General features: G+C 42.8%; 2 protein-coding genes across 2 annotated transcripts; both read left to right on the forward strand.

The window, feature by feature from the left end:
* The first annotated feature begins 1,770 nt into the window (after window positions 1–1,770).
* On the forward strand, window positions 1,771–6,120 carry LOC121610970 (circadian-associated transcriptional repressor-like). Its single transcript, XM_041943316.1, has 6 exons — window positions 1,771–1,892; window positions 3,669–4,021; window positions 4,179–4,254; window positions 4,625–4,703; window positions 5,065–5,248; window positions 5,353–6,120. Exons 2-6 carry the CDS (start codon window positions 3,671–3,673, stop codon window positions 5,968–5,970), a joined length of 1,308 nt encoding a protein of 435 aa, XP_041799250.1. The 5' UTR covers window positions 1,771–1,892; window positions 3,669–3,670; the 3' UTR covers window positions 5,971–6,120.
* A 9,447-nt stretch (window positions 6,121–15,567) lies between these two features.
* prpf3 (PRP3 pre-mRNA processing factor 3 homolog (yeast)) lies at window positions 15,568–23,146 on the forward strand. The gene is made up of 17 exons (XM_041942664.1): window positions 15,568–15,716; window positions 16,123–16,276; window positions 17,011–17,141; window positions 18,333–18,500; window positions 18,606–18,692; window positions 18,840–19,102; window positions 19,229–19,347; window positions 19,440–19,627; window positions 19,767–19,933; window positions 20,132–20,214; window positions 20,751–20,894; window positions 21,001–21,100; window positions 21,246–21,359; window positions 21,489–21,607; window positions 22,011–22,088; window positions 22,175–22,230; window positions 22,339–23,146. Exons 2-17 carry the CDS (start codon window positions 16,132–16,134, stop codon window positions 22,486–22,488), a joined length of 2,112 nt encoding a protein of 703 aa, XP_041798598.1. The 5' UTR covers window positions 15,568–15,716; window positions 16,123–16,131; the 3' UTR covers window positions 22,489–23,146.
* Window positions 23,147–23,217: the final 71 nt, after the last annotated feature.

Here is a 23,217-nt window from a genome sequence, read left to right on the forward strand (position 1 = left end):
GGGTCGTTGGGTTCATATGTATGTTGTATGTATAGTGGGGGAAGGGCAGCCCCTTCATGCTGTCATGCAAGGCGCTTAGAGGCACCCGGACCTTCTCCTGCTTTAACCTGGCATTTCACATCTATAAATACCAGTAAAAGCCAACATAATAACTGACCTTCAATTAAAGTCTTATGAGGAGAGAAAATACCAATACATATGATGAGTATAGGACAGATGATGTATGTGTGTGTGTATATGTGTATGTGTGTGGTCTATAGTGCTGGTATACTGCACTGCATGTTTCAAGTGGGGGGTCACTGAGTTCACTTTGTAGTAACCTAGGAGAGGGGGAGGCTGCTATGGCCATATATCACAGACCTTGAGGCTGACTTACTACATTATGGTCAAATCCCTGTAACTTACATTTTAATGTATCAGTGATCTTATTGTAAAAATGGAGCCACAGTGACACAAAACAACATCAAATATTACATTTTTAATGTAATAAAACATCACCTTTTCATGTAGTTGTTTCACCCTGTTACTCTCTCTTTATCTGTCGACAGGTTTTCCAGTTGTGCAACCTCAACACCTTTTGTAAGCAAATGTGAAGTTCCTAAATGTTTTTAATACTGAATATTTGAGTCACAGATCATGTTTGTTAGTTTCACCTACAAAACACCTTGAGAAAAAACAGAAAACGAGTTTCTTGAGGAAAAACTGCAATAGATATACAAAACTAAAACAACACAACAATGACACATTTTGAGTGACATTTATATTAGCCAATATATTACACAGGGTTAAAGAACTATGTTGGCATAATAAGTTGACAGATCTCTTGCAACGTTGTGTAACATCTTACATTTGCTCCTGTAGGATCTTCAAGCGGCATGGGCTTATTGATGACTGAAGAAAGGAGGAGGGAGCCATGGAGATGTATATTAGCATTACTTGGTTCTGAAAGTTGAATCGTGTCATTGACTTGAATCAGAGGTTATTGTTGCTGCCTGGAGACTGACTCAGTACACTATAAAATGCATTTAAGAGTGCTCTGTTTCACTGTAATGTGGTGATAATGGCATGGTCTATGTGGTGAGGTGTGGCTCAGCCATCAAAAATCATGTCATCTTTTTTGTGTCTGAATGCATTTTACATCGCAACAAATGTCCTTATTTATTTCTCCTTTCGAATGACAGGCTTCCTCTCATCAGATTAGAGGTCGCTTAGTCTCATCGGTGAGGAGGAAAATGATCTATGCTTTGCTGGTGTTCGTTAGTTCTACGTGCATTTATTCAATTAATCCCAAATCAGTATGATCTGTGAGCCAGGTTGCATAAGTTTCGTCTCATGCGCGTTCAGGGTGCGCATGCTTTTTGTGTTTTTATAGCGATTGTGAGGTGGCGGGGGCATACATACTGTGTACATCAGATGCATAGAACATATTGTGCATCTCTCGGGCCGGCGCCGTGCGTGTGTTTACACCCGCTCGCTGTAGTAGTGCAGCCCTGCCCGACACCACACACACGAGAGACACATGAGTGGGCAGGACCGTGAGTGCCCGGGACGCCGTCCAATCAAAGGCGAGTAAAGCAACCACTGGCTAGAGGGGTCAGCCAATGGCGTGCGCCTCTGTCGGGACAGCAGCCAATGAAGAGCGCGCAAAACGTGGGCACGTGGATTCCCGCACATGTTGATGCTCGTAAACTGCCGAGAGAAAGACCTAGCAAAGACACAAACCGATGAACGGCCGGGCGGTGTGTGTGTGTGAGAGAGAGAGCTGAGGCTGGGCGCCCCGATGCTGCTCCAGCTACGGAGTCTGTATTGACGGATCTGTCGTATCAAAGTGGGAGATAGAGCCGTTGGCGATTGTTTCCGGCAGCTGCTGCTTTTAACTGGCATTACTGAAGGTGAGTATCTCCAACGGTTTTTGTGCTTTAATGGCTAATGTTTCCCGAAGTTGGCAGCCTAGCCTCAAGGAATTTCCTGTCCCGCTATATCCCGTATGTGCTCCCGGCACAATCTGTTAATTTAGCCAGAAGCTGTTTATTTCTCATCTGGCTTTCCCCCTTTTTTTATCATCAATAAATCATTGCTATGTAATGATGTGCGATTGTTTTTGAAGGGCTTGTATATAGATAGCACATTGATAGATCATCTTTTTTCTAATATTAGAGAATTACTTTGTTCTCGTGTCACCCGGCTGATATCAGATCTCTTAACAAATGTAAATTTGTCACAACTGTACAAATGAATATTTTTCATTGAAAGTGCGCTGTTTTCCTGTTGTGGGCACCGCGGTGCGCAGACACAGCCAGGCAGCCAACACCTGAGACGCAGCCTCATGGTCCATGCCTACCTGTGCAGACTGTACCGACACATGCACCATCACCTCCACCCCATTCCACCCACTCCACCTCCATCCTCATCCCATCCACCGCAGGCTGCGAACTAAATCACAGAGGGCATAGAAAATTTGGGAATAAAGAATTATTGTGTTGTAATTATTCAGCTGACTCCCACAGATGCGTGTAAACAACTGGGTTTATAGTTTAAAGAGGAAACAACTGGGGGGCAGCAGTCAGCAGACACAAATTAAAATATGAGTGGCATAGCATTTTGCGTGTTGTAAGAGCTGAACAGGCTTGTTAAACTGTTTCCTGAAATTGAGACATTGTGTGGACTCAATGGGTGGCTCTTGGTCTTTTTCATCTGTGTAGGCAGACTGCAAAAATGTGTATCGCTCTCCTTTGTCTGTGTCTGAGTTTAGACTTTATTCTCACATTGATGAAAGCTGTGTTGGTGTGTGTACTAGTTGAGTGTGTTCCGGTAACCCCCTCTAATTTCCCCCCTATTTGTTGGTGGGATCAGAGACTAGCAGGCACTCAGAGATTATAGAGAGAGAAGGAAAGGGAGAGAAAGAGAGAGAGAGAGGCACATGGCCAGAGATACAGAATGTAAAATGTGAGTAAGAGAGGAGGAGGGCTGCTCTGTGGAAGAGGAGCAACCAGGCCTGTGTGCATAACGAACAGGATGAGCTGAAGGGAGAGCAGAGAGAGATGAGAGGCATACAGAAATTCAGCCATAGAGGAAAGAGAGAGGTTTGTGTGTGTGTGTGTGTGTGTGTGTGTGTGTGTGTGTGTGTGTGTGTGTGAGTGAGTGAGTGAGAATAGTGGTGGTGGTGGGGAGGATGGAGCAAGCCCGAGACAGAGAGGAGGGGCTAGAGAGAGCACCAGAGGCGGGGGGGTGTGGGGGTAGAGAGAGAGACTGCTTATTCTGATTTCACTACTCTACAAGCTCCCATCCCCCTCACATTTTACTCTTCTCTCCAGTCTCCAATCTCCTCAATGGGAGCCAGACATGCACTACCATTGTGTGCCTACCCCACAGTCCCACTCTGCACCATGTTAAACTGGGGCACTGGTGTAGCCACCATTTTGAGTAATTGGGGTTATTATTTTTGGGAGACAGATAGGAAAAAATGGAGTATTGCCAAAAGGAAAGCAGTTCTATGCATGAATTTTGCTTTCATGGCTTTCACTTTCTTGTCTGTCTCCATTTGCCCTGCCTCTCAATCTAGTTCAGCGTTCAGCCAAGCCTTTTTTTTTTTGCTTCTTTCTAAGCTGAATTGTAATGACTGTAATAATTGTAATGATAACCCTAACCCTCTGCTGACGTCCCAACAGCAATGCAGTCCCAGGGCAGCACTTCCTCTCAGCCCTCCTTTGATTCCCTGAGCTCCAGTGACAGCTTCTTGTTCAGCGACTCGGAGCAGGCGGAGGACGAAACAGACGTCTTCCTGACGGACAGTTCTTCTTCTGTCATCATCGGTGGTGTGGGCGGGGCTGCGGCCAGTGGAGACAGAGGATCGGAGAGTCCCGGGTCCCAGTGGACATGCGACGGCTTCACCGATAAAGAGGAAGAGGAGGAGTCGTACAAGTTGGAGGGCGGCGGCAAGGCGACTCACATCAGCTTGGATGAGACGGATCCTACAAGCCAGAACCCAAAATCACAGGGAGACCTGCTGTTCGCTCAAAAGGTGAGGGACTGGGTGGAGGGTGCAGAAGAAGAGGGTGATGATAAGAGGGATGACAGAGCAATGTGTGTGCAGAGGCAAGCCCAGAAGACTGATTCAGACAGCAAGTCCTAACCCAAACTCAGAAGTAATTTATCTTCTCTCCCTCTTCCTCTGTCAGTGTGCTGAGCTACAGGGTTTTGTCAGGCCTCTGCTGGAGCTGCTGAATGGACTGAAGAGGGGCCGATTCGACCGTGGTAAGCATCCTTACATCACTGCTTCCAGTAAAACATGTGCGCAGACTGGCAGCTAAAGCTGTCGAGGCTGGGCGCAGGTTTATATGATCCGAGTGGCCCCACTCCATTGCGATAGAGTGTTCCTTTGTGCAGCAGTCTGTATTGACGCAGCCTATTGATGTAGTCCAAAGTGCAGCCTGTGTGAAGCGACAGTCTTGTGGCTGACTCATCGGCTCACAAGAGTTTACCGATATCACAGAGTGAAAGTGTTGTGTGTGCACATGTGTGTGTCAGGGGCAGAGACAGACTGTCTACATGTGCATGCATATTCTGTGACTACAGAGTCTCAGAGTGCAAATGCTGACTGTGTTATTATGTTTTTGATTGACAGGTTTGAGTAGTTTCCAACAGAGTGTTGCCATGGATCGAATCCAGAGGATCGTGGGGGTTTTACAGAGACCTAACAGCGGGTAAGATGCCAGCCACGTTGTCCCACCATCCACCCTCTGTTACTCATTCTCATCCTCTCCAACACTATATTTTAATTTTTAGCACGTAATTGATCATAAAATAGGAGTTATAACAAGAAGGAAACAGTGAGGTAGTCTTCCATTTCCAGCCTCATCTCCCATTCCATGTTTTAATGAACAGTCCTTGGGGTAGGTAGAGTTACAGCATTCACAGACAGTGCAGAGAAACTTACATTTATCGAGAGCTATATGCACGACCATAAACATCCAGATGTTTTCCTGTGTGGTAACACGATTGCATGGCCATCTGGTCCTCACGTCAAGTTTTTATCTCCTTTCTCATATTATTTATTTTTTGTAGGGAGAAGTACCTGAACACTCTGCTCCAGGTGGAGATGATGCTGAAACTTTGGTTTCCTAACATCCCGGCTCAGCCTGTCTCTGCAGCCTCCAGCGTTGCCGCATCTCCCGCTCGCTCCCTCCAAGACACTTCCAGCTCCACTCCGCCGCACAAGCACAGGGATCAGTTACATATTCCCGTCAAGGTGAGAACACACGCATTCCTATGTGTGCAAGAGCTCAACTGTGCGCACACACAACAACTGAGTTCTACATTCGCTTGCAAATTACTCTCCTGCTCATTTTCCAGAAGCGCAGACTCAGCTGGACAGGCACAGACTCCCCCACACCTTCCCCTGTGCCTCTCAAGTGCCCTCACATCTGTACAGAAGAGAAGAGGGTGAAGCATGATCGTGACGAAAGGGGCTGCCCGCCTCCCCCATCACTGGCATCTAATGCAAACCAAAATTTACCAGATGGGGCCAGTAACAGCCAGCTAAATGAGGACACAAAGGGAAAGGACAGTGACAGTGAGGAACAAGGCAAGCTATCACAATACAAAGCAGGTCAAAGCTCTGAACCAAGCCTGACGTGGGTTCACGTTGCCCCCATCCTGTCCCCTCGAAAGGCTTGCCCATTGCATGAGGGCACCTCGGCGGCAGATAACAATGAAAATCAGCCCGTCGCTGCCATCCTCCCACCCGGCAGGCTGGGCAGTCCAGCTACACAAGACAGCTCCATCTCTTCTACCACACCCTTAAAGCAGCACCCCAAAAATATGAAGAAGTCAATCCGGTGCCAAAGCCAGCCTGTTGCTGGACAGCAGAATGAAAGTGAGACCATCGAGACCTGTCAGGGTCAAAATCAATCTCCTCATGTCACTCTCAAGCCTTTGCCTAGGGTGTGCCCCACCCCCTTAGAGACCTGACGCACTGAACAAGCAAAGAGCCGGCAGCCTTGCTTTGTTACACCACCGGGCTAAGAGCTGCTGTGAGAGAAAGAAGGGAAGAGGCTAAAGGCCTGTGATCATAGATGCATCAAAGAGAGGAAGTGGAGGAAGGAACTGTAGGTGATGAAGACTACCAAGACCACAATTACGATAGTTATTTAAAACAACAGGAAAATATTTGTTTAAATGAATCAAATCAAAGTTTAACATAGTAATCTAGACATCTGCACAAGGGCAGTTGTGGTTTTGGGGGTGGGGGGGGTGGGCAGGAAATGCCACCTAAAACTCACAGGCTATTTCTTACTGAGTAACGATCAATCGGAACGATTTTGAAGGGTAAATAATAGTTTCTCCTCAGCATGAAAGCAATCAATATATTCAGAGGTGGATACACATCTAACTTGAGGGGCACACTCCATTTGAAAATAGAAAAGCTGATGTCCATTTGAGAATGAAAGCTTCCAAGGTTTTTTGTAATGAGGCAATTCTAGTTAGGATTCAGTCCAGAGTGAGAAACACAGGGTGAGCTGAATTTGATTCTCCTTTTATTGCAGGAGACACGTTTGACCTTACATTCACTTTTAGATAGAAACAAGACAACTGGCTCGAAGAGGAAATGTGACACTGGAGTCACTGAAAATCTTGTAGCTAGTGATGTGAGAAATACGGTGTACAGAACGCAGCATTATACTGTACGTGTGGTGTGTTTGAGTCATCGGAGACTGTGGAAAAAATGATGTCATCAACTCACGAATGTAATCCAAGAACTGCTTGGGCACTTGGCTGGCAGATCTGCAGCGAGGCGCCGAGAAGAGTGACATCACAGCCATCAGAGGTCACACAACTTTTCTCATCGCACTGTGGATCAGATGTTTCTGCTTGCTCCTTGACTGCAAACTGATGGGGGGTCGTGAAAATCCAGGGAAGACCAGCTGGAGGAAAAAACAAGGACCACTCAAAGACCTATGACTCTCGAGTCCCACAGTTAATTTATTCATGTGTAGATCGGACACTGCATTTATTTATTGTTTATATTTATTTATTGGGCAGCTGACTGAATATCGCCTGCTGTGCGCTTGCATAGTTTGGCCTACACTTTGTTTGAGGCGACTGGTAAGATGCTGTTGACAGTTTGTGGTTTTTATTGCTATCAAGTTGGGGGGGGGGGTGAAGGAAGTGAAATCTTATGATTGGACTATTGGACTACTGTGCCTTTTACCAAATAGGATGTGCTTTCAGTGCATTCACACTGCATTTAGATTGTTTGTTTTTATGATACAAAACCAGTACACATTCAATCATGAAAGCCTACATGTAGTCATTTTCATATTGCTTCAAAAGTTACAGTATCATCTATCTACTGCTTAAAAACCCGGCGTCCAGCTACAGTTAATCCAAACTGCCTACATCTCCAACTTTCACACACACACCAACAGCAGTGGCTACTATTTTGTCACGTAGTATTAAAGGCAAAATGTGTAAGACATGGCCAGAATTTTAGTTTAAAACATTAAAAACTGAACTAACATTATCAACAGAATGCGAAGAAGTAGTAGTTTTGTCAGTCAAAGACGTCTATGTATTGTGTTGCAGAGATATCTACTGAAGTTAGCATGCTAACCAGCTAGCCCCGGCCTGTCCCGTCTTGCAATACAACTTTGTACCTCAAGAGGCAAAAGTCCAATAGCATAGCCCCCTGTAGCTTCAGGTGGGAGATATACTATGAGTTTACTACAATTCACAAGCTCTATTAGCTTTGTTACCTTCTAAATTCAAATTTAGCTTTTTTACCGAACTAAGATGAGCTTAACTGCCATGTTAACTCATTGTAAAACATGCTTCATTCAAACAACCAAACCGTCTTGTCTTTCCACTGTTACACATTGGCTAACTCTAGTTTGGTCAATAAACCCTTAATTCACAGAGTTAGATGTGAAAATGTTCTTGCTCTACAGGCTACTGATCCTGAGTCAGAGCCCTGGTAGGAGCTGTAGTAAATCACCCCAACACTGTAATTCCTGTCGTCAGTCTGGCCACCTTCGGTCTCTGAGGCTGCGCTCGGTTCCGGCCAGCCCGTGTTCAGCGGTAGGCTGCTGTGCCGGTTCTGTTTCTCCCCTGGTTCTCCGAGCTCCTGGTCGGGGCAGACTCAGTCAGCTAATATGATCGCTTGCTGCATGGCTAACTGAGCTACTGACAGTTGGTAGCAACAGCCATGGATAGCTATAGTGGGCAGCAGTTACTCTGGTAATATGCTGCCCCCTAGTTGTTTGGAGCAGATGGCCAGTTCTTACACATTGTACCTTTAAAGTGTAGCCTTTCTTTGGGGCTTTTCTCTTGGCTCTAATCAACAAACGAACAGATTGAACTGCACTATTAGCTGGTGTTCTTGAAAACTTGAAAAAAAACAGAAAATTAGATGTAAGGGAGGAAATCTTTATTTGCACCACCCTCTACTGCTGCTATTGTTCTAATTCCAGTTCTAACTTAGATGTGCGATAGGAGGCTCTCTCTTCATTTGGAAATCTGCTCACCATATTCCTCTAAATGGGGAGGGGGTTTTAGTGATGTGATTGGACTTACCTATATTGCAAACGTATTGTAAATATTTAGACTAAAATATTTTTAAATTGGTATGAGTGGTTCATACACTATTTACATAAATGGAGAGGGGGGGTATCCACAGACTAGACTCCTCCAAAAAGCACCACATGTGAACACAGAGCCACTGGCAGCCTCCATGTTACTGCCTATGTTTGTGGAGTGTACAACCCCTCAGTCACAGAAGACCCAGAGTCTGGCAGTCTTATCCCATCCTGTCTTCAAACGTGATGGTGCGATGTGCCAGACGCTGATCAGAGGCTGGGGATGTCTTCCACCCAACTCCTGTTTTTATACGGTTGTGGTATGACAGAGAAACCAATTGCACTTATTTTTCATTGTTTATGTCCTTTTTTCATGTATGTTTTCTACTGCAGTGACCACTGCTGATTGGTCAGAAATAATATGTATTGTTTATTTTAGCTGCCTTTCTCTTCTTAAACTGTAAAAGATGACTGTAGCCCCCCCTCGCCTCGCCTCCCCTCCCCCACTCTGCTGCATTCGTCTGCCCTTGCCCTCTCTCCTTCATCTCCCCCAATCCTGTTAGTATGTTTTCTTTCTAAACTAAACTCTGTCTCTCTCACCCCATCTTTACATGATATTTCTCTTCTGGCTACTTTTTCAATAATGATGAACAGGAAAAAAATCTTTTAATAAACGACACATTTTTGAAAGCTGAACTGCTGCCGGTGTTTGTTTATTGTTTATTGTATTTATTTGTGTTCACGCGTTTGCATATTTTATTTTATTTTTGATATAATATTCGACGATGTGAGTACAACTCATGTTTTGGAAAGCAGCTCTCACTAAACAGATGTGTTACTCAATGGGGTGCAGATTTACAGACTGTACATTTTGAAGTGTGTGTGTGTGTGTGTGTGGGGGGGGGGGGGGTGATGAAGGGAAGGGAAGTGAGAAGGAGGGGCAGCAGAGTGTGAGACTACAGCCTCGGTAATCTGGCTGGCAGTATAGTGGGGGGTCTGGCTGATCCTTCAACCAGCTGCTTCTACAGATCGCAAGCACTACTGTAGCTTACGTGTGTGTTCATGTGGGTTGGTTGTTTAACTTGTGAGATCACAATGAGTAAATACAGTACCTCCTGCAGGTTGTAGAGGAGAGCCTGCCTTGTTGTGTTTGTACTGTATGTATTCCTGGTACTGTAACAGAGCAGTCCAACAGGCTCAGGTCGGATCTCTGAACCCAGGCGCTGTGATTTCAGTCCCTCTGGGGGAAAAAAAAAATCAAAGGGCGAGAGTCAAAACTTACGCTCACCGAAGTGTCTGGTGCTTCTGTTAAAGCCCATAACTGTGTTGCCAGTGATGTATTTTCTATTCAAAACAGCTTGATTTATTTGTCTCCAACATGTCAATAACATGACAAAGGCCCAAATGCTGAACACACAACGGGTGCCAGTTGATTGTAATATTATGTAACACAAATTAATGTCATTTTTACATCAAAATATACTGTAAGTCAATGGCGCAGTAGACACAGAGCTGTGTGCTATTACTGATAAAATAATTTCATAGCTGCAATGATAAGTCAAATGTCAGTACATTTATTCGCAACGATTTTGACTTGAATCAAATGATTGTAAGTTATTTTTAAGCAAAAACTTCAAATATTCCCTGATTCCAGCTTCTCTAATGTGACGATTTGATGTTTTTTTCTGCCTTGAACGTTCTTGGGTTTTGGAGTCAGGTCGGACAAAACAAGTAATTTGGGCTCTATGTAATTGTGATTTTTCACATTATCTGACTTTTTACAGACTAAACAATTAATCGGGTAAATGAACAAATAACGGCCAGATTACTTGATAATGAAAATAATCACTGGCTGCAGCTCCGCTTTCATTCATTTAATCAAATACTAAATCTAATTTGACCCAAATTCCTGAATTAAAGATGCTAAAACCTTCACCATTTTCTCTCCGCTCCAGCATCACACCCATGGATACCGCACGCACATGACCACGAGAGTAGCAAATTTTAAGAGGGTGTGGTTTGATTTTTTTCCCTGCTCCGACGGGATAAAAACACCCACACTGCACACACAGACACACACAAACATACCCTGAGTCGTAAGCACAGATACACACGCACGCGCCACTCCCCTCCGACCGCTCTGACACACTGACTGGCTGATTTTGTGATGGGCCTGTCTCTGACACACTGACTGTGCTACGTTACAACAACAGAGACCGCCCTCCCTCCCTCCTCCCCTCAGCCTCCCTCCCTCTCGGCCCCCCCTTGTATCCATGCAGTTTTTAGCAGAGAAGCCCTTGCCCCCCCCCCCATCCTCCTCTGGAGGATGGAAATGAGGGGCAAGAGGAAAAGGACGGGAAGAGGATGTGTGGAGGGCACAGGGAGGAGACCTGACCTCACTCAGTTTTGGGGAACATGGAGGACATTTGTTGTTTTTCCTGCTTGTTTTTCTTTAGCTCCACTCATTTGTTTTGTGTTTTTCACTTTATCTTCTACAATTTTTAGAAAAAAAGTTTTATATCCCCTCTACATTATAGCCAATTTACGTGATGTCCTTGTAATGGTCTATTACACCAGGCAGTCAGCAGAAGGTTGAGGGACATCTTTCTTATTGCATCATCAATGTGCTCAGTTGTTTTCACTTCTCTATCCAGCAAGCATGTGTTGGATTAATTGAGCATGTGTGTCGGTGCATCAATAGGATTGCACATAATGAACTTATTGGCCCTCTTATCCCTTGCTCTGTGGGTTTTAATTGTGCTTCCACATCCCCATATTGGTTTTAACAAGTTAATGATTTAAGGGTGTCTGTCCAGTCCTGCTGCACGTGCTGAAGGAAATGACACAATGAGGTGCTTATTCACTTATGCTAAACTCCCCTCCCCCATAATTCACTCCCTGCACTCCAGTAAAACTCACGTGAGGTGAAGCCACACTGTGACTTTACAACTACACACACACACACACACACACACACACAGTCATGTGTTCGCAGAGACATGATAGGAGCACACTCACACACTTGCTCTTACTCACCCCAAGTCCTCGGGGGGTTTTAGTGCCGACTCGTCCCAAAACAGCCTGGATGCTCATTAAAATTGCACAGTGGCCAGCCTTGTGATGGAAATCCGAGCTACTTCGAAGTCATATCTGCTTTGCTGGAGCTCACGGTGACGGGCCTCGGTGTGTGGGGTTGAAGATGCTGCTCTGCCCACCATCTGTGGTTCCCATCACCGTGATGTCACCAACCGGGAACACGGTAAACAGACAGAGATACAAGGACTACATTTTCAAGGACGCACGTGTATCCCATGACATTGTGTGTGATATTTGGGGCACGGCCGAGCTACAGGCAAATATCATCCTCATCAGTTTCTTTGGCCTGAATGTGTTCTCGGGAGCCTGCTCGTGATGACGCCATCTTACACGACTGCTCAATTATTCAAGTACAGTGAATGAAAGGGAAACACCATGTAGAACATACTAAGGACAGGAAATAGAAAGGATGTAAAGAGCCATAGCTGGCAAACAGAGCAGGTTATGAATGAGAAAAAGTGAGATAAAAGCTTACACTCTTTGTGGATGATTTGGCATTTAGTACATGCACGTGCACTACGATACCTTATACACACTACGAGGTCCTAGCAGCCCAAGTGTGAAGTAAAGACAGCGGGTTCCCCTGAGATTGTATCTTCCAAGATGATTTATAGCCCCTGTCAGATACAATGAAATAAAAGTGGGTCAGCATGATGAAATATATCATAAGCACACACTTGATGAATCAAAAGGCCGTGTGAAGGAGCACAGGGAATATCTTTTAAAAAGTCATAAATTATGCACTTATGTAATATCTATAGCATAGCAATAATGCACATTTAGTTTGTCGAGGACGCAGAGGGAAGTCGTTCAGCAAATGGAACACTTGAGAGGGACTCCACAATTAGTGCTTTGCCCACATTGGCCCAGGATTAACTGCAGACTAAATGCCTGGCATTCCAGTAATATAATAGATTAATTCATACAGCTCTCACCACACGCCTCCATGATGCTGCTTTACACTTCTTTTAGCTGCAGTGAGAAGTGGAAGTCACTGCTTGCCGGTGTGAGTAAGAGCATATGTGTGTGTGTATGTGTGTGTGTGTGTGTGTGTGTGTGTGTGTGTGTGTGTGTGTGTGTGTGTATGTTGGGGGGGGGCATGTGATCCTGTGTGTCTTTTGTTTTTCTGTGTGTACTTGTATAGAAATATCTGTGGTATTGTCATATAAAGTGCTGAGGCGTCATTACATAATACAGTTGGCTGGAAAGAGAGGGGGGCAGACAGCACATGTGAGGTGACAACGAGGAATTCAGGTTGATGGTTCATGGGTGGTGTCGGTGGAGGGCTGGATGGGTGAATGTGAGTGAGTGTGTTCTCTACTGGCCTACTAATTATTTGATAATAACCAGATTAAGGCATTACTCTTGTAATTGTATATTCAACCAGCTTGTTTTACCAAAAGGTCAAACTCAGTTTTAATCTTGCAATTACTGTCTCATATAGAGCTGAACTGACTTCTTAACAAACTTGTTGATCGACAGAAAGTAAACTGACAGCAACTCTGATACTTGTTTAATAAAAAATATCAAATATTTTCTGGATTTAGTTTTTAAATGTGGACATTCATTAAATTTCGTCATTTACATAAATTAAAGGTACCTATTTTTCAGATTCTGAACTGCTGACAAAACATAAAAATCAATCTGAAGACATCACTGTTTTCTTGACTCATTTGCTAATTGTGTGGTCAAAAGCAAAATAGTTCTCACATGGAGACCTCTTGAACTCTCTTGGAATCTGATTCCAGCCCTTCCCTTTGCTGCATGTCATCCCTGACATGATTTTTTCCCCATAAAATTAATTTAAAATGACAATTTATTGATGATTAAAACCCCATCGATTAATTTTCTGTCAACCCACTAATCAACTTTAAGCTCTAGATGTTACCTTGGGCTCTGAGAAATCACGATGGAAAGTTTTCAAATTTTTCTTAACATTTTATAGACTTAGAAAATTAGTAAAAAATTTTGCAGTTGCAGCCCATTTCTCCTCTATAACATATGCACCTTAGTCATATTTCTCAAGGTTTTTTGATTCTAGATAAGATTGATAAGATAGCCTTTATTAATCCCCAGCCGGGGAAATTCGGGTATTACAGGCAGCAGGTAGTGGCGGTTGGAAAAAATAGCAACAGAATAAGAGAAATACAAAATACAAAATAAAAGCTGACTATATATATGGACAAACACAAGAAAGGTCACAGAGTGAACTCGATCGAAAGTTGTGTTTCTACACACAAAGAGGCTTGTGGTGGAGGAAAAAGCTCACATTTCATCAGCGGAAAGAAAAATACATAAAATGAAATTTTGTCAGATGTCCTTTTTTATTTTCTGGTGCTAATGAGAGGTTTCCTTTAAGATAACAGATATACTTCCAGATACCAAATTGAGGTACTGCAAAACATTTAAAAAATCAGCCTGTAATGTCACCTAAATATCGCTGCAGTGTGCATGTAAACATGGATGTAAACAATGAGTAAGTGGGTGAGTGAGTGAAAGCCACACGTTAAATTGTGTTGGAAGTGTCCTTCATGAGTCAGCATATGAAAAGGTTGATGATGGGGCTGTTCAGTAGGAGTAACTGCATGTAGCTATAATGAAAGGCCAACATCTTGATGATAGTTATAACTTTGCAGAATGATCATGTCTGGCAAAATTAATGTGCTGTGTATATGCAGTTTATCCCGGCAATGGATGGCTGCAAACAACATTATTGTGGATTGTGGATTGTGGCAGTGGATGGGGGTGGGAGGAGTCTGGCTGACTGGTGTAGCCTTAGGCTCAACACTGCATTCATGCTCACACTAATACAACTGCACTCGGTTGACCCACATCATGCAAAGAGAGAAAAAAATGACGAGGGGTGGGTCTTCAGTGGAAGGAAATGTAGATCACCTGATACTACCATGCTTTTACCAATGGACTGGCTTCATGACAAATCTGTAATTAGTTGGGCAATAGTTTGACAATGTTTTACTTCAGACCAAGTTGTGATAAAAAGAGATTTTACTTTTATCATGTAAACCAAGTCCTCAGCCATAACCTTAGGGGAGGCAATTGGAAATGGGAGGCAATCAAACAAATACTGTGGACAGTTTTTGTGTTTAGTTTCTGGTTTAGTGGCTATTGCATTAACATATCAGTTATATTATAAATGTCAACATATACGCTTGAACTTAGTTTATCCTCCCTTTACATACATTACTTGGTGTTTTCAGTTGCTTGACCTTCAACATTATGTATGACAAAGTTTTATTTTTATTCTTTTTTTAACTTTGTTAAGGTTTATATTCCTACTGTGCACGTACAGTGCATATGCAGTCATCACCAGCAGTTAAGGAAACTTACTGAGTACATTTATTCAAGTGCTTTAACTAAGTATATTTTAAGTCAAGCATGCTAGTTATATAGCATATAAACTTCTACTTCAAATGGAATCAATGCACAGTTGGTGAAATATCTGAATACTTCTTTCACCACTGGTTACTTGAAGTAAACAATTGAATGAAGCGTGTTTTCTGTTAAGTTAATAGTCAAATTAATTAATGTTTTGGTACGTTTGGTGCAAGTTTTGGGGTTTTAGCTAGTTGGTTAAAAGAAAAATACCAACCGTTTCATCAAGTTCTGCCACAATCTCAATGTTTAATATTTTCTTTTACATGTTATTAATGTTCTTTTGGTCAAATACAAACTTAACATAGCTGACTTCTCTAAAAACCTGACTTTTAACCACAATTTTCAGAGGAACAGGCATTACCTTGAGGGAACCGGGAAGACAAAAGTGACATTTCTTTCATTTGCGCCTAGGTGGAAGCAACAAGCACCTCAGCGAAGCGAGTGCGCGGAAATGGTCCCGGCGAAGAAGAAGCGACAACCATTTCCTCTTCCGGGTCTTAGATTAGAAACGTCGTGTAAACGGCGCGACCAAAGAGAAAGTTTTACGGAGAACTTAGCAGTTTGAGTGTTTTATGCTTCTTAAACTTGATCGTTTGTGTTAAGTGTTTGCAACATAAGCGGTCTGATAACGGATAAGAGCAGAATCGAAAGGTTTGTACGTTAAATGAAGCAGCTATTCGCTGATGTTGGTAGCTCGCGGGCAGCAGTGTGCTAACGTAAACTAGCGAGCTGCCGGGGAGTTTTGGCGGATGTAATTGATTTCAGCTTGTATGTTGTTCTTGGTTAGCATAACTTACTTGTCAGCCAGTGTAACATATATATCAATTGAGAAAGAACAGCTCGTCTTTGACCAACTGTAAATTGGTTTGTATGGATGAATGATAGGATGTTGTTTTTTCTGAGCCTGTAAATGAGTTTGAGTGAGAGCGGGGGGATTTGTATCATGTAGCCCTGTTTAACGGGGTTGTAGTTCATTGAGACGTGTAGGTGATAATCAGTTTCATTGGTGTAAATAAGTGATGGTGCTATGTGATGTAAATTGTATGATGTTCTGCAGGATTGGAGGATGTCTCTTCCCAAACGGGAGATGGAGGAATTGAGGCCATGGGTGGAGCGCACTGTGAAGAAAGTGCTAGGTTTCTCAGAGCCCACAGTAGTTACTGCTGCTCTACACTGTGTTGGAAAAGGACTGGACAAAAGGAAGACCATAGGTAACTGAATAACAGTTGAGACCTACTGTGTTTTATCCAGATACACTGATCTAGATTTAGTCCAGAAGTCCAGGGTCTCAAGTAACCGCTTCTGATCAGTAAGGCTTTGTAACTGCAATTAATTTTGTCAGTATGAAAGATTTAGCCATGGTTAAACAGGTTTGATTTACAGCCAATAAGAAAGTTTGTAGTGTCTGTTACTAACTCGCTGTATTTATTCCCTTTGACAGAGTTACCTGTTTGGGGATGAATGTCAGGCTCAATTAGATCAGCGACACATTTATGATGACCAAACATAACATGTGGTTAATACCTCTGACCACCTTCCATGCAAGTTTAGCTATCAGCAGTGACACAAGAAGAAGCAAATTTCAAATTACATTTAACACTGCACGTAAGTTTGCTTTCGTATAGGTTTGGAAAATAGTCCAGGTGAAAAATGATGATCATCAACAAAGGTCCCCATTACCATTACTTTATTTTATAGTACTGCCATCCTCGCAGACTCAACTGCCAGTCACTGACTTGCAAAAAATACTTAAATTTGCTCAGGTTATAACAGAAGTCAGGATTGTGTGAATAATGTAAATGCTTCAGTTTAAATGTCTGTTTAATCTTGGTATTGACAGAGATCGTTTTTGTCTGTGCTTGTGAAGAGATTGTCATTTAATTGTGCCAGTGATCAAAGGAATACTGGATTTGTGCAAATTCTTTGATGCTCATTCCCACCTCAGACCAGCTGCGTCCCTTCCTTGATGACTCTGCTGGAGGTTTTGTGGAGCGTCTTTTTGAGGCTTTGGAGGAAAGCCGCAGTTCCCGTGGCAATAAAGGAGCAGGAGAAAGGAACCGCAAGAGAGACCTTAAGGTAAGCAAACTTTGCCACTGCAAAGATAATTAATTGGACCGAAAACTAATCTTTTTGTTGACCATAGATTATTATACCACCTCGGATTTATGGTGAATTATGAGTCCGTGTTTATTTTCATGTGTATCTGACACACCAACCTGCACATGTTTTAGTGAGAAAACAAGGTCACCCACCACAGTTTATCTATATGGATTATACTGATGTTGAATTCACTAGAAGACTATATGATGCCTTTTGTCCTGGGTCTCTAGTGAAGTGAGTTTTTGTGGATGTGTAAGGATTTGTTGATGTCTCATATTTCTTAAAGGGAGTTTGGCGTAATATTTCCTCTGGAGAGCTTCTATTTAATTCAAATACTGTGTGTTTTAATGGTTTGTGATCACCACAGAAACAATAGGTACGTGCCGTCTGATAATGTGTGCTTGTATTTATGACTGGTGGTGGCTGATCAGGCCAATTCTCAGCTGATTGTAGTCAGTTTCTAAGTGGTATGCTGTAAATGGTTGCCCTTTGTGTACGTATTTTTAAACTACTATCCGAAACATTATGTGCTTAATGGCATTATTATTGACTCTATATGAAATTTGAAAGCTCAGCATTCTTGTTTTTGTTTTTTTTTAAGTTTCCCTTTTACAGGTAATATTAACAGCCAGAAACAGAAGTCATTTTTCTGACCGCTATTGTGATCTCAGACTCAAAAACCTCAAGTTTCATGGGTGTTGGAATTTGTTCAGATTAATCTTAATTACCCACAGTTAATTTCTAAACTTAGTTTTATTATGAAAATATAACACTAGCAATTAATGAGGTGTACACATTTTTAAAAAATCAATCAGACATTTTTGTGGAACTGCGAAACATTCAAGTTAGAGTTTTAATAAACTCAGTCTTGTTTTTCATTACACTGACTCCTAATTGTTAATTGTATACTGTTTTGTCTTCATAAAATGTAATTATCGTTAATTGTTATTGCTCCATTGGTTTTTGACTTGGTGCCCTATATTTTGGCCTCAGTGCCCCAATAAATTTGTATTTGTCAGAGGCCAAATGGGGCTTTGACTTAAAAATGACTTAATTCCAGGTTGGGTGAGTCATGTTGTGGAAGAAGATCATAGAAGATGTATTGTCATATGTTAGGCTGGATTGGACGTGTGATGTACAGATGTTGTGTTTGTCTGGCTGGTTTAGGATGTGTTTGGTGATGAAGCTGAAACTGGTGCTGTGCGAGAAACTCCAGAGCCAGGAGATGGGACAACCGCTAAGCGGAAGCGGGTCCCTCGCTTCGAGGAGGTGGAGGAGCCTGAGGTCATACCTGGACCTCCATCTGAGAGCCCTGGCATGCTCACCAAAATGCAGGTATGAGATTTTTTTTCAGTTAAGATTGCAGCCAACTAAATTGTCTTGATTTTTTTTTTATGATAAACTTTACACATGTACTTACCTGTTTCTCTGCATTAATAGATAAAACAGATGATGGAGGCTGCCACAAAACAGATAGAAGAGAGGAAGAAACAACTGAGCTTTGCCTCTTCAGTCCCTCCTGCACCAGTAATAAAATTACTTCTTTTTTTTTGCCCTGAAAGTTTAAAGATTTAACACACTGACAAACATATCAGTAATTTCAGACAGTGCATTCAATAAAAAAACAGTCATATTTCTCCCTGACTGTACCGGTTGCCCATTCCCACTCCACAGTCACAACTGGAAAGCCCCCCAGTCTCACGCCTTCTTGGCACTCCCACTGCTGCAGCTGCTGGTGTTGCTTCATCTATCGCCCCGTCCCAGGCTGCCAGCTTCATGAATGATGCTATCGAGAAGGCCCGCAAGGCTGCTGAGCTGCAGGCCCGCATCCAGTCCCAGTTAGCCATGAAACCCGGTATCCTCGGAGCCTTGGGGAACACCGGGCCTCACAACCTAGTGGCACTAGCTAATCTACACGCTATGGGAATTGCCCCACCGTGAGTAATGTCACAGTAAATAGAATTTTAAAGTCTAAACAAAGGACAAAACATGGGGGTGATGTCTGTTCATTGATGGGGCAGTGTGAAAATAGACTGCTCTCTATGCGTGTGTCCCTTTTGTAGGAAAGTAGAAGCCAAAGAAGTGAACAAGCCGACGCCTCTCATTCTGGATGACAAGGGAAGAACTGTAGACGCCAGTGGCAAAGAGGTTGAACTCACACACCGCATGCCCACACTGAAAGGTATGTGTACAGTGGTTCAATACTCTTACACACCGACATGCAATAACATTTTGTTTTGGCATCCTGCAATTAATTGTCCTCCATCTGTGTAGCGAACATTCGAGCGGTGAAGAGGGAGCAGTTCCGCCAGCAGCTGAAGGAGAAGCCTGGAGAGGACTTGGAGTCTACCTCCTATTTCGACCAACGTGTGTTTATTACACCAGCTCAGCGTCCTCGCAGGGCCTTCAAGTTCCACGAGCAGGGGCGCTTTGAGAAGATCGCTCAGAGAATAAGAACCAAGGTTGGATTTAACTCCTAAACTGCCGCATGTCAGCGGTTGTTTCAGCCTCAATATCTGAAATAGACGTAAAACTAAAACATGGTTCAAAGCAACTTTTCTTAACTTGTGTCTGTCCGGCATTGATCTTGACCTCAATCAGGCCCAGTTGGAAAGGTTGCAGTGTGAGATTGCCCAGGCAGCAAAGAAGACAGGAATCCAGGCATCCACCAAGCTGGCACTGATTGCTCCTAAGAAAGAGATTGGAGAAGGGGAGGTGCCCAGCATTGAGTGGTGGGACTCCTTCATCCTGCCCTCCAACATAGACATGTAAGAAACTATAGCTAACCCAGGAAGTTAAACACTTGTGTTAAAACTAAAACTAAACGTTAAAACTGTCCTTTATTTCATTATTGCTGCCACGGTGAAGCTGTAGAATACCTCACACGATATTTATGGCATAAACAATAGTGCATAGTACAACTTACTGTTCTTAACTGACATGTTTTTCCCTCTTTCCTTGTGAAGAACACCCGACACAAAATTTGAAGAGTTGGAGCTCTTTGGTGTGACCAACCTGGTAGAACATCCTGCCCAAATTAGCCCTCCAGGTAAGTTTATGGAATATAAAAAGTCTGCACTCTATTCAAGCTGCTCCCAAAATATGAGTGTCAGACACCAGAGATACCAATTGGCAGTGACTTTTTCCATGATCCATCAATCTAGTGAGTTAATAACACATTTTAGAGTTAATTGTCAGAATTTGAACAAACATGAACAGAAAAAAAAGATACAAATGTAAAAATATGCAATTTACCATGATCATCACTGTTCCAGTTGCCCAGGAATTGCACTGCACTCCTCTTTGATTTATGGCACGAGACCCACTGAAAAAACAAACAAACTCAAAAGTAGGCAAGAGCAAATGAAAGTGCATTCACAAGCATTTCCAGGTAGTGCACAGGCAATTCACTTGCTTTATACAGAAATATGCATGGATATGAATTTCCATTCAAAGCTGTTTTTGTCAGTCAGACCATGGTTCCAGGGTTACTCGTATGTTTATGCACTCAGAGGAATTGTTTTTAACAGATGAAATTGAACATTTCGTTGTCAATGCATACTTCTTTTTTTTCCCCCAACTCAGTTGACACAGATAAGCCAGTAACGCTGGGTGTTTACCTGACAAAGAAAGAACAGAAGAAACTGAGAAGGCAGACACGAAGGGAGGGACAAAAAGAAGTTCAAGAGAAGGTTCGTCTGGGACTGATGCCTCCACCAGAGCCCAAAGGTACACACACACACACACACACACACACACAAATAAATAACTTATTACAAACTACGACAAAAATGATAAGGTGGAACCTAACTGATGTTTGCTTTCATTTTTTCAGTACGTATCTCCAACCTGATGAGGGTGCTGGGGACAGAGGCGGTTCAGGACCCCACGAAGGTAGAGGCCCATGTCAGAGCACAGATGGCCAAGAGACAAAAGTGAGTAAACATGATTGACCTCCAAAATGCTTGTCCCTCGCTCTTGTCACTTCTTTCTATCCTTTTAATTTTCATTTTAACATTGTGTGATGAAAAAAAACAACTCTTTTTTTAGGTTTTTCTAATTGTGTTCCTCCCTTTGCAGGGCTCATGAGGAGGCCAATGCTGCACGCAAACTCACATCTGAACAGAGGAAAGAGAAGAAGGTCAAGAAATTAAAAGAAGACCTCACTGATGGCGTTCACATTGCTGTGTACAGGTGTGCATTTGTAGGGAGAGGACACATACTGTAGCTCAAACATGTAGTGCGGTGTGTGTGTGTGTGTGTGTGTGTGCGGGCTAGTGTCACAAGTGTGTCTAATTTAAGCACCTTACCTTCCCTGTACAGGATCCGTAACCTGCAAAATCCCGCTAAGAAGTTTAAAGTGGAAGCCAATGCCAACCAGCTGTACCTGACGGGCACAGTAGTTCTTCACAGGGATGTCAACCTTGTTGTGGTAGAGGGAGGTAAGAGACAACAGGGTGTGACAGGATAAATCAGTCACTGCTTGCAGTTGGATTAATTTGTCTCTTTCACATACCACAGCTGGTACTTTTCTTGATCTGATTTGTAATAAATGTTTGCTGTAGTGCTGTGAGAGGGAAATGTCTGTAATTGTTAAATGATGGTCTTCATTTTATGATAGTACGAAATGTGCTAGTAAATTATTATATGGGTTTATTGTAATAAACAGGTGTCATAACTTTTTCTAAACTTTATACTAAGAAAATGTAGTCTGCTTTTTGATTTTTTTTCTCCCACATATTCCCCCTCAAACCCTCAACACAACCTGTTTTTATTTGTAAGCGTTAGTGTTATAGTAGTGTTTGGGGATACTTCCCAAATCTTCCTTTCTCTGTCATTTTTTAGGCCCTAAATCCCAGAAAAAGTTCAAGAGGATGATGTTGCACAGAATCAAATGGGAGGAACACAACAGTAAAAGAGATGGTAAGAGTGGCTTGGCTTTTGCGCCTTTGCTCGTTGCTGTGCCTTTGTGCTTATTTCAGGGATACTGACCATTAATTCTCATTTAGATCCAGATGGTGATGATGATACAAAGAGGAACAACAAGTGCTGGCTGATATGGGAGGTGAGTGTTCACACACCCTAAATTACTAAATTATATCAAAATGAAGTTGTTTGTTGTAGTTTTGTTTGTGATCTCATTCTAACCTAACAATACCTCTTGGTTCTCCAGGGCACAGCTAAAGAGCGTAGTTTTGGGGAGATGAAATTCAAGCAGTGTCCCACAGAAAGCATGGCCAGAGAACACTTCAAGAAACACGGCACAGAACACTACTGGGATCTCGCTCTCAGCATGAGCGTGTTGGACACCACAGATGACTGAAATCTGCCTGGAGAGCACATCGTTCTCACTCGACGTCCCCTTCTGCAAGCCCTCAGACCCACAGCCCCACGGCCAGTTAGCCCCTCACCACCGACTGGCTGCCTTCAGATGGGGACAGACTTCATCAAGAGACTTGAGCATAGAAAAGGAAGAACAATAAAACCTGTGTGAATGTTATTGCGGGACAGGTGTGTGTGTGTGTCTGCATCAGTGTTCATTTCTTTGGTGTTAGGCTGTTCTGTCAGATATTGTGTTATTTGTTTTTGAATACAACTTGACAGATCGCACTCTGGTGTAAATGTGATGAAAGAAATGGCGTCAGATTATGTCATGACTTATTTTTTGTGATGGAAACCCCACATGTACACTGATAATAATCCCTGTTTGAGTCAAGCAGTTAATAAAAAATACCCCATCTGTGAATGACTGCGCCACTGTCGTGCTAACATATGTAGAGTCAACCTGGAAGGATTGCTGGGTTATGTTACGACACTGTAATAAGACTTATCGTCATTACACGTAGGTTACATTTCACAGAATTTAAAGGTCCAAAATCCATATTTTTTTCTTTCGAATGAGAACCGAGCAATTCTTTGACTCACCCATAGTTATATTTCTCTGCAACGGTTTAGGCACAGCCTTAAATAAACAAGATCAAACTTAACAGACTCGTGCTCTTTTTTCCCGTCAGTTGCAATGACTCCGCTGATATCTACACAATATATCAAC

The sequence above is a fragment of the Chelmon rostratus genome, chromosome 8, assembly GCF_017976325.1.
Source record: "Chelmon rostratus isolate fCheRos1 chromosome 8, fCheRos1.pri, whole genome shotgun sequence".
Taxonomy (NCBI): domain Eukaryota; kingdom Metazoa; phylum Chordata; class Actinopteri; order Chaetodontiformes; family Chaetodontidae; genus Chelmon; species Chelmon rostratus.

Excerpts from the sequence above, each read along its gene's own strand:
- LOC121610970 (XM_041943316.1), top strand. The coding sequence starts at position 3,671 with ATGCAGTCCCAGGGCAGCACTTCCTCTCAGCCCTCCTTTGATTCCCTG. Across the intron at positions 4,255-4,624 it reads GAGGGGCCGATTCGACCGTG|GTTTGAGTAGTTTCCAACAG; the intron begins GTAAGCATCCTT and ends TTTGATTGACAG. Across the intron at positions 4,704-5,064 it reads TTACAGAGACCTAACAGCGG|GGAGAAGTACCTGAACACTC; the intron begins GTAAGATGCCAG and ends TATTTTTTGTAG.
- prpf3 (XM_041942664.1), top strand. The coding sequence starts at position 16,132 with ATGTCTCTTCCCAAACGGGAGATGGAGGAATTGAGGCCATGGGTGGAG. Across the intron at positions 19,103-19,228 it reads GCTATGGGAATTGCCCCACC|GAAAGTAGAAGCCAAAGAAG; the intron begins GTGAGTAATGTC and ends TCCCTTTTGTAG. Across the intron at positions 22,231-22,338 it reads AGTGCTGGCTGATATGGGAG|GGCACAGCTAAAGAGCGTAG; the intron begins GTGAGTGTTCAC and ends TTGGTTCTCCAG.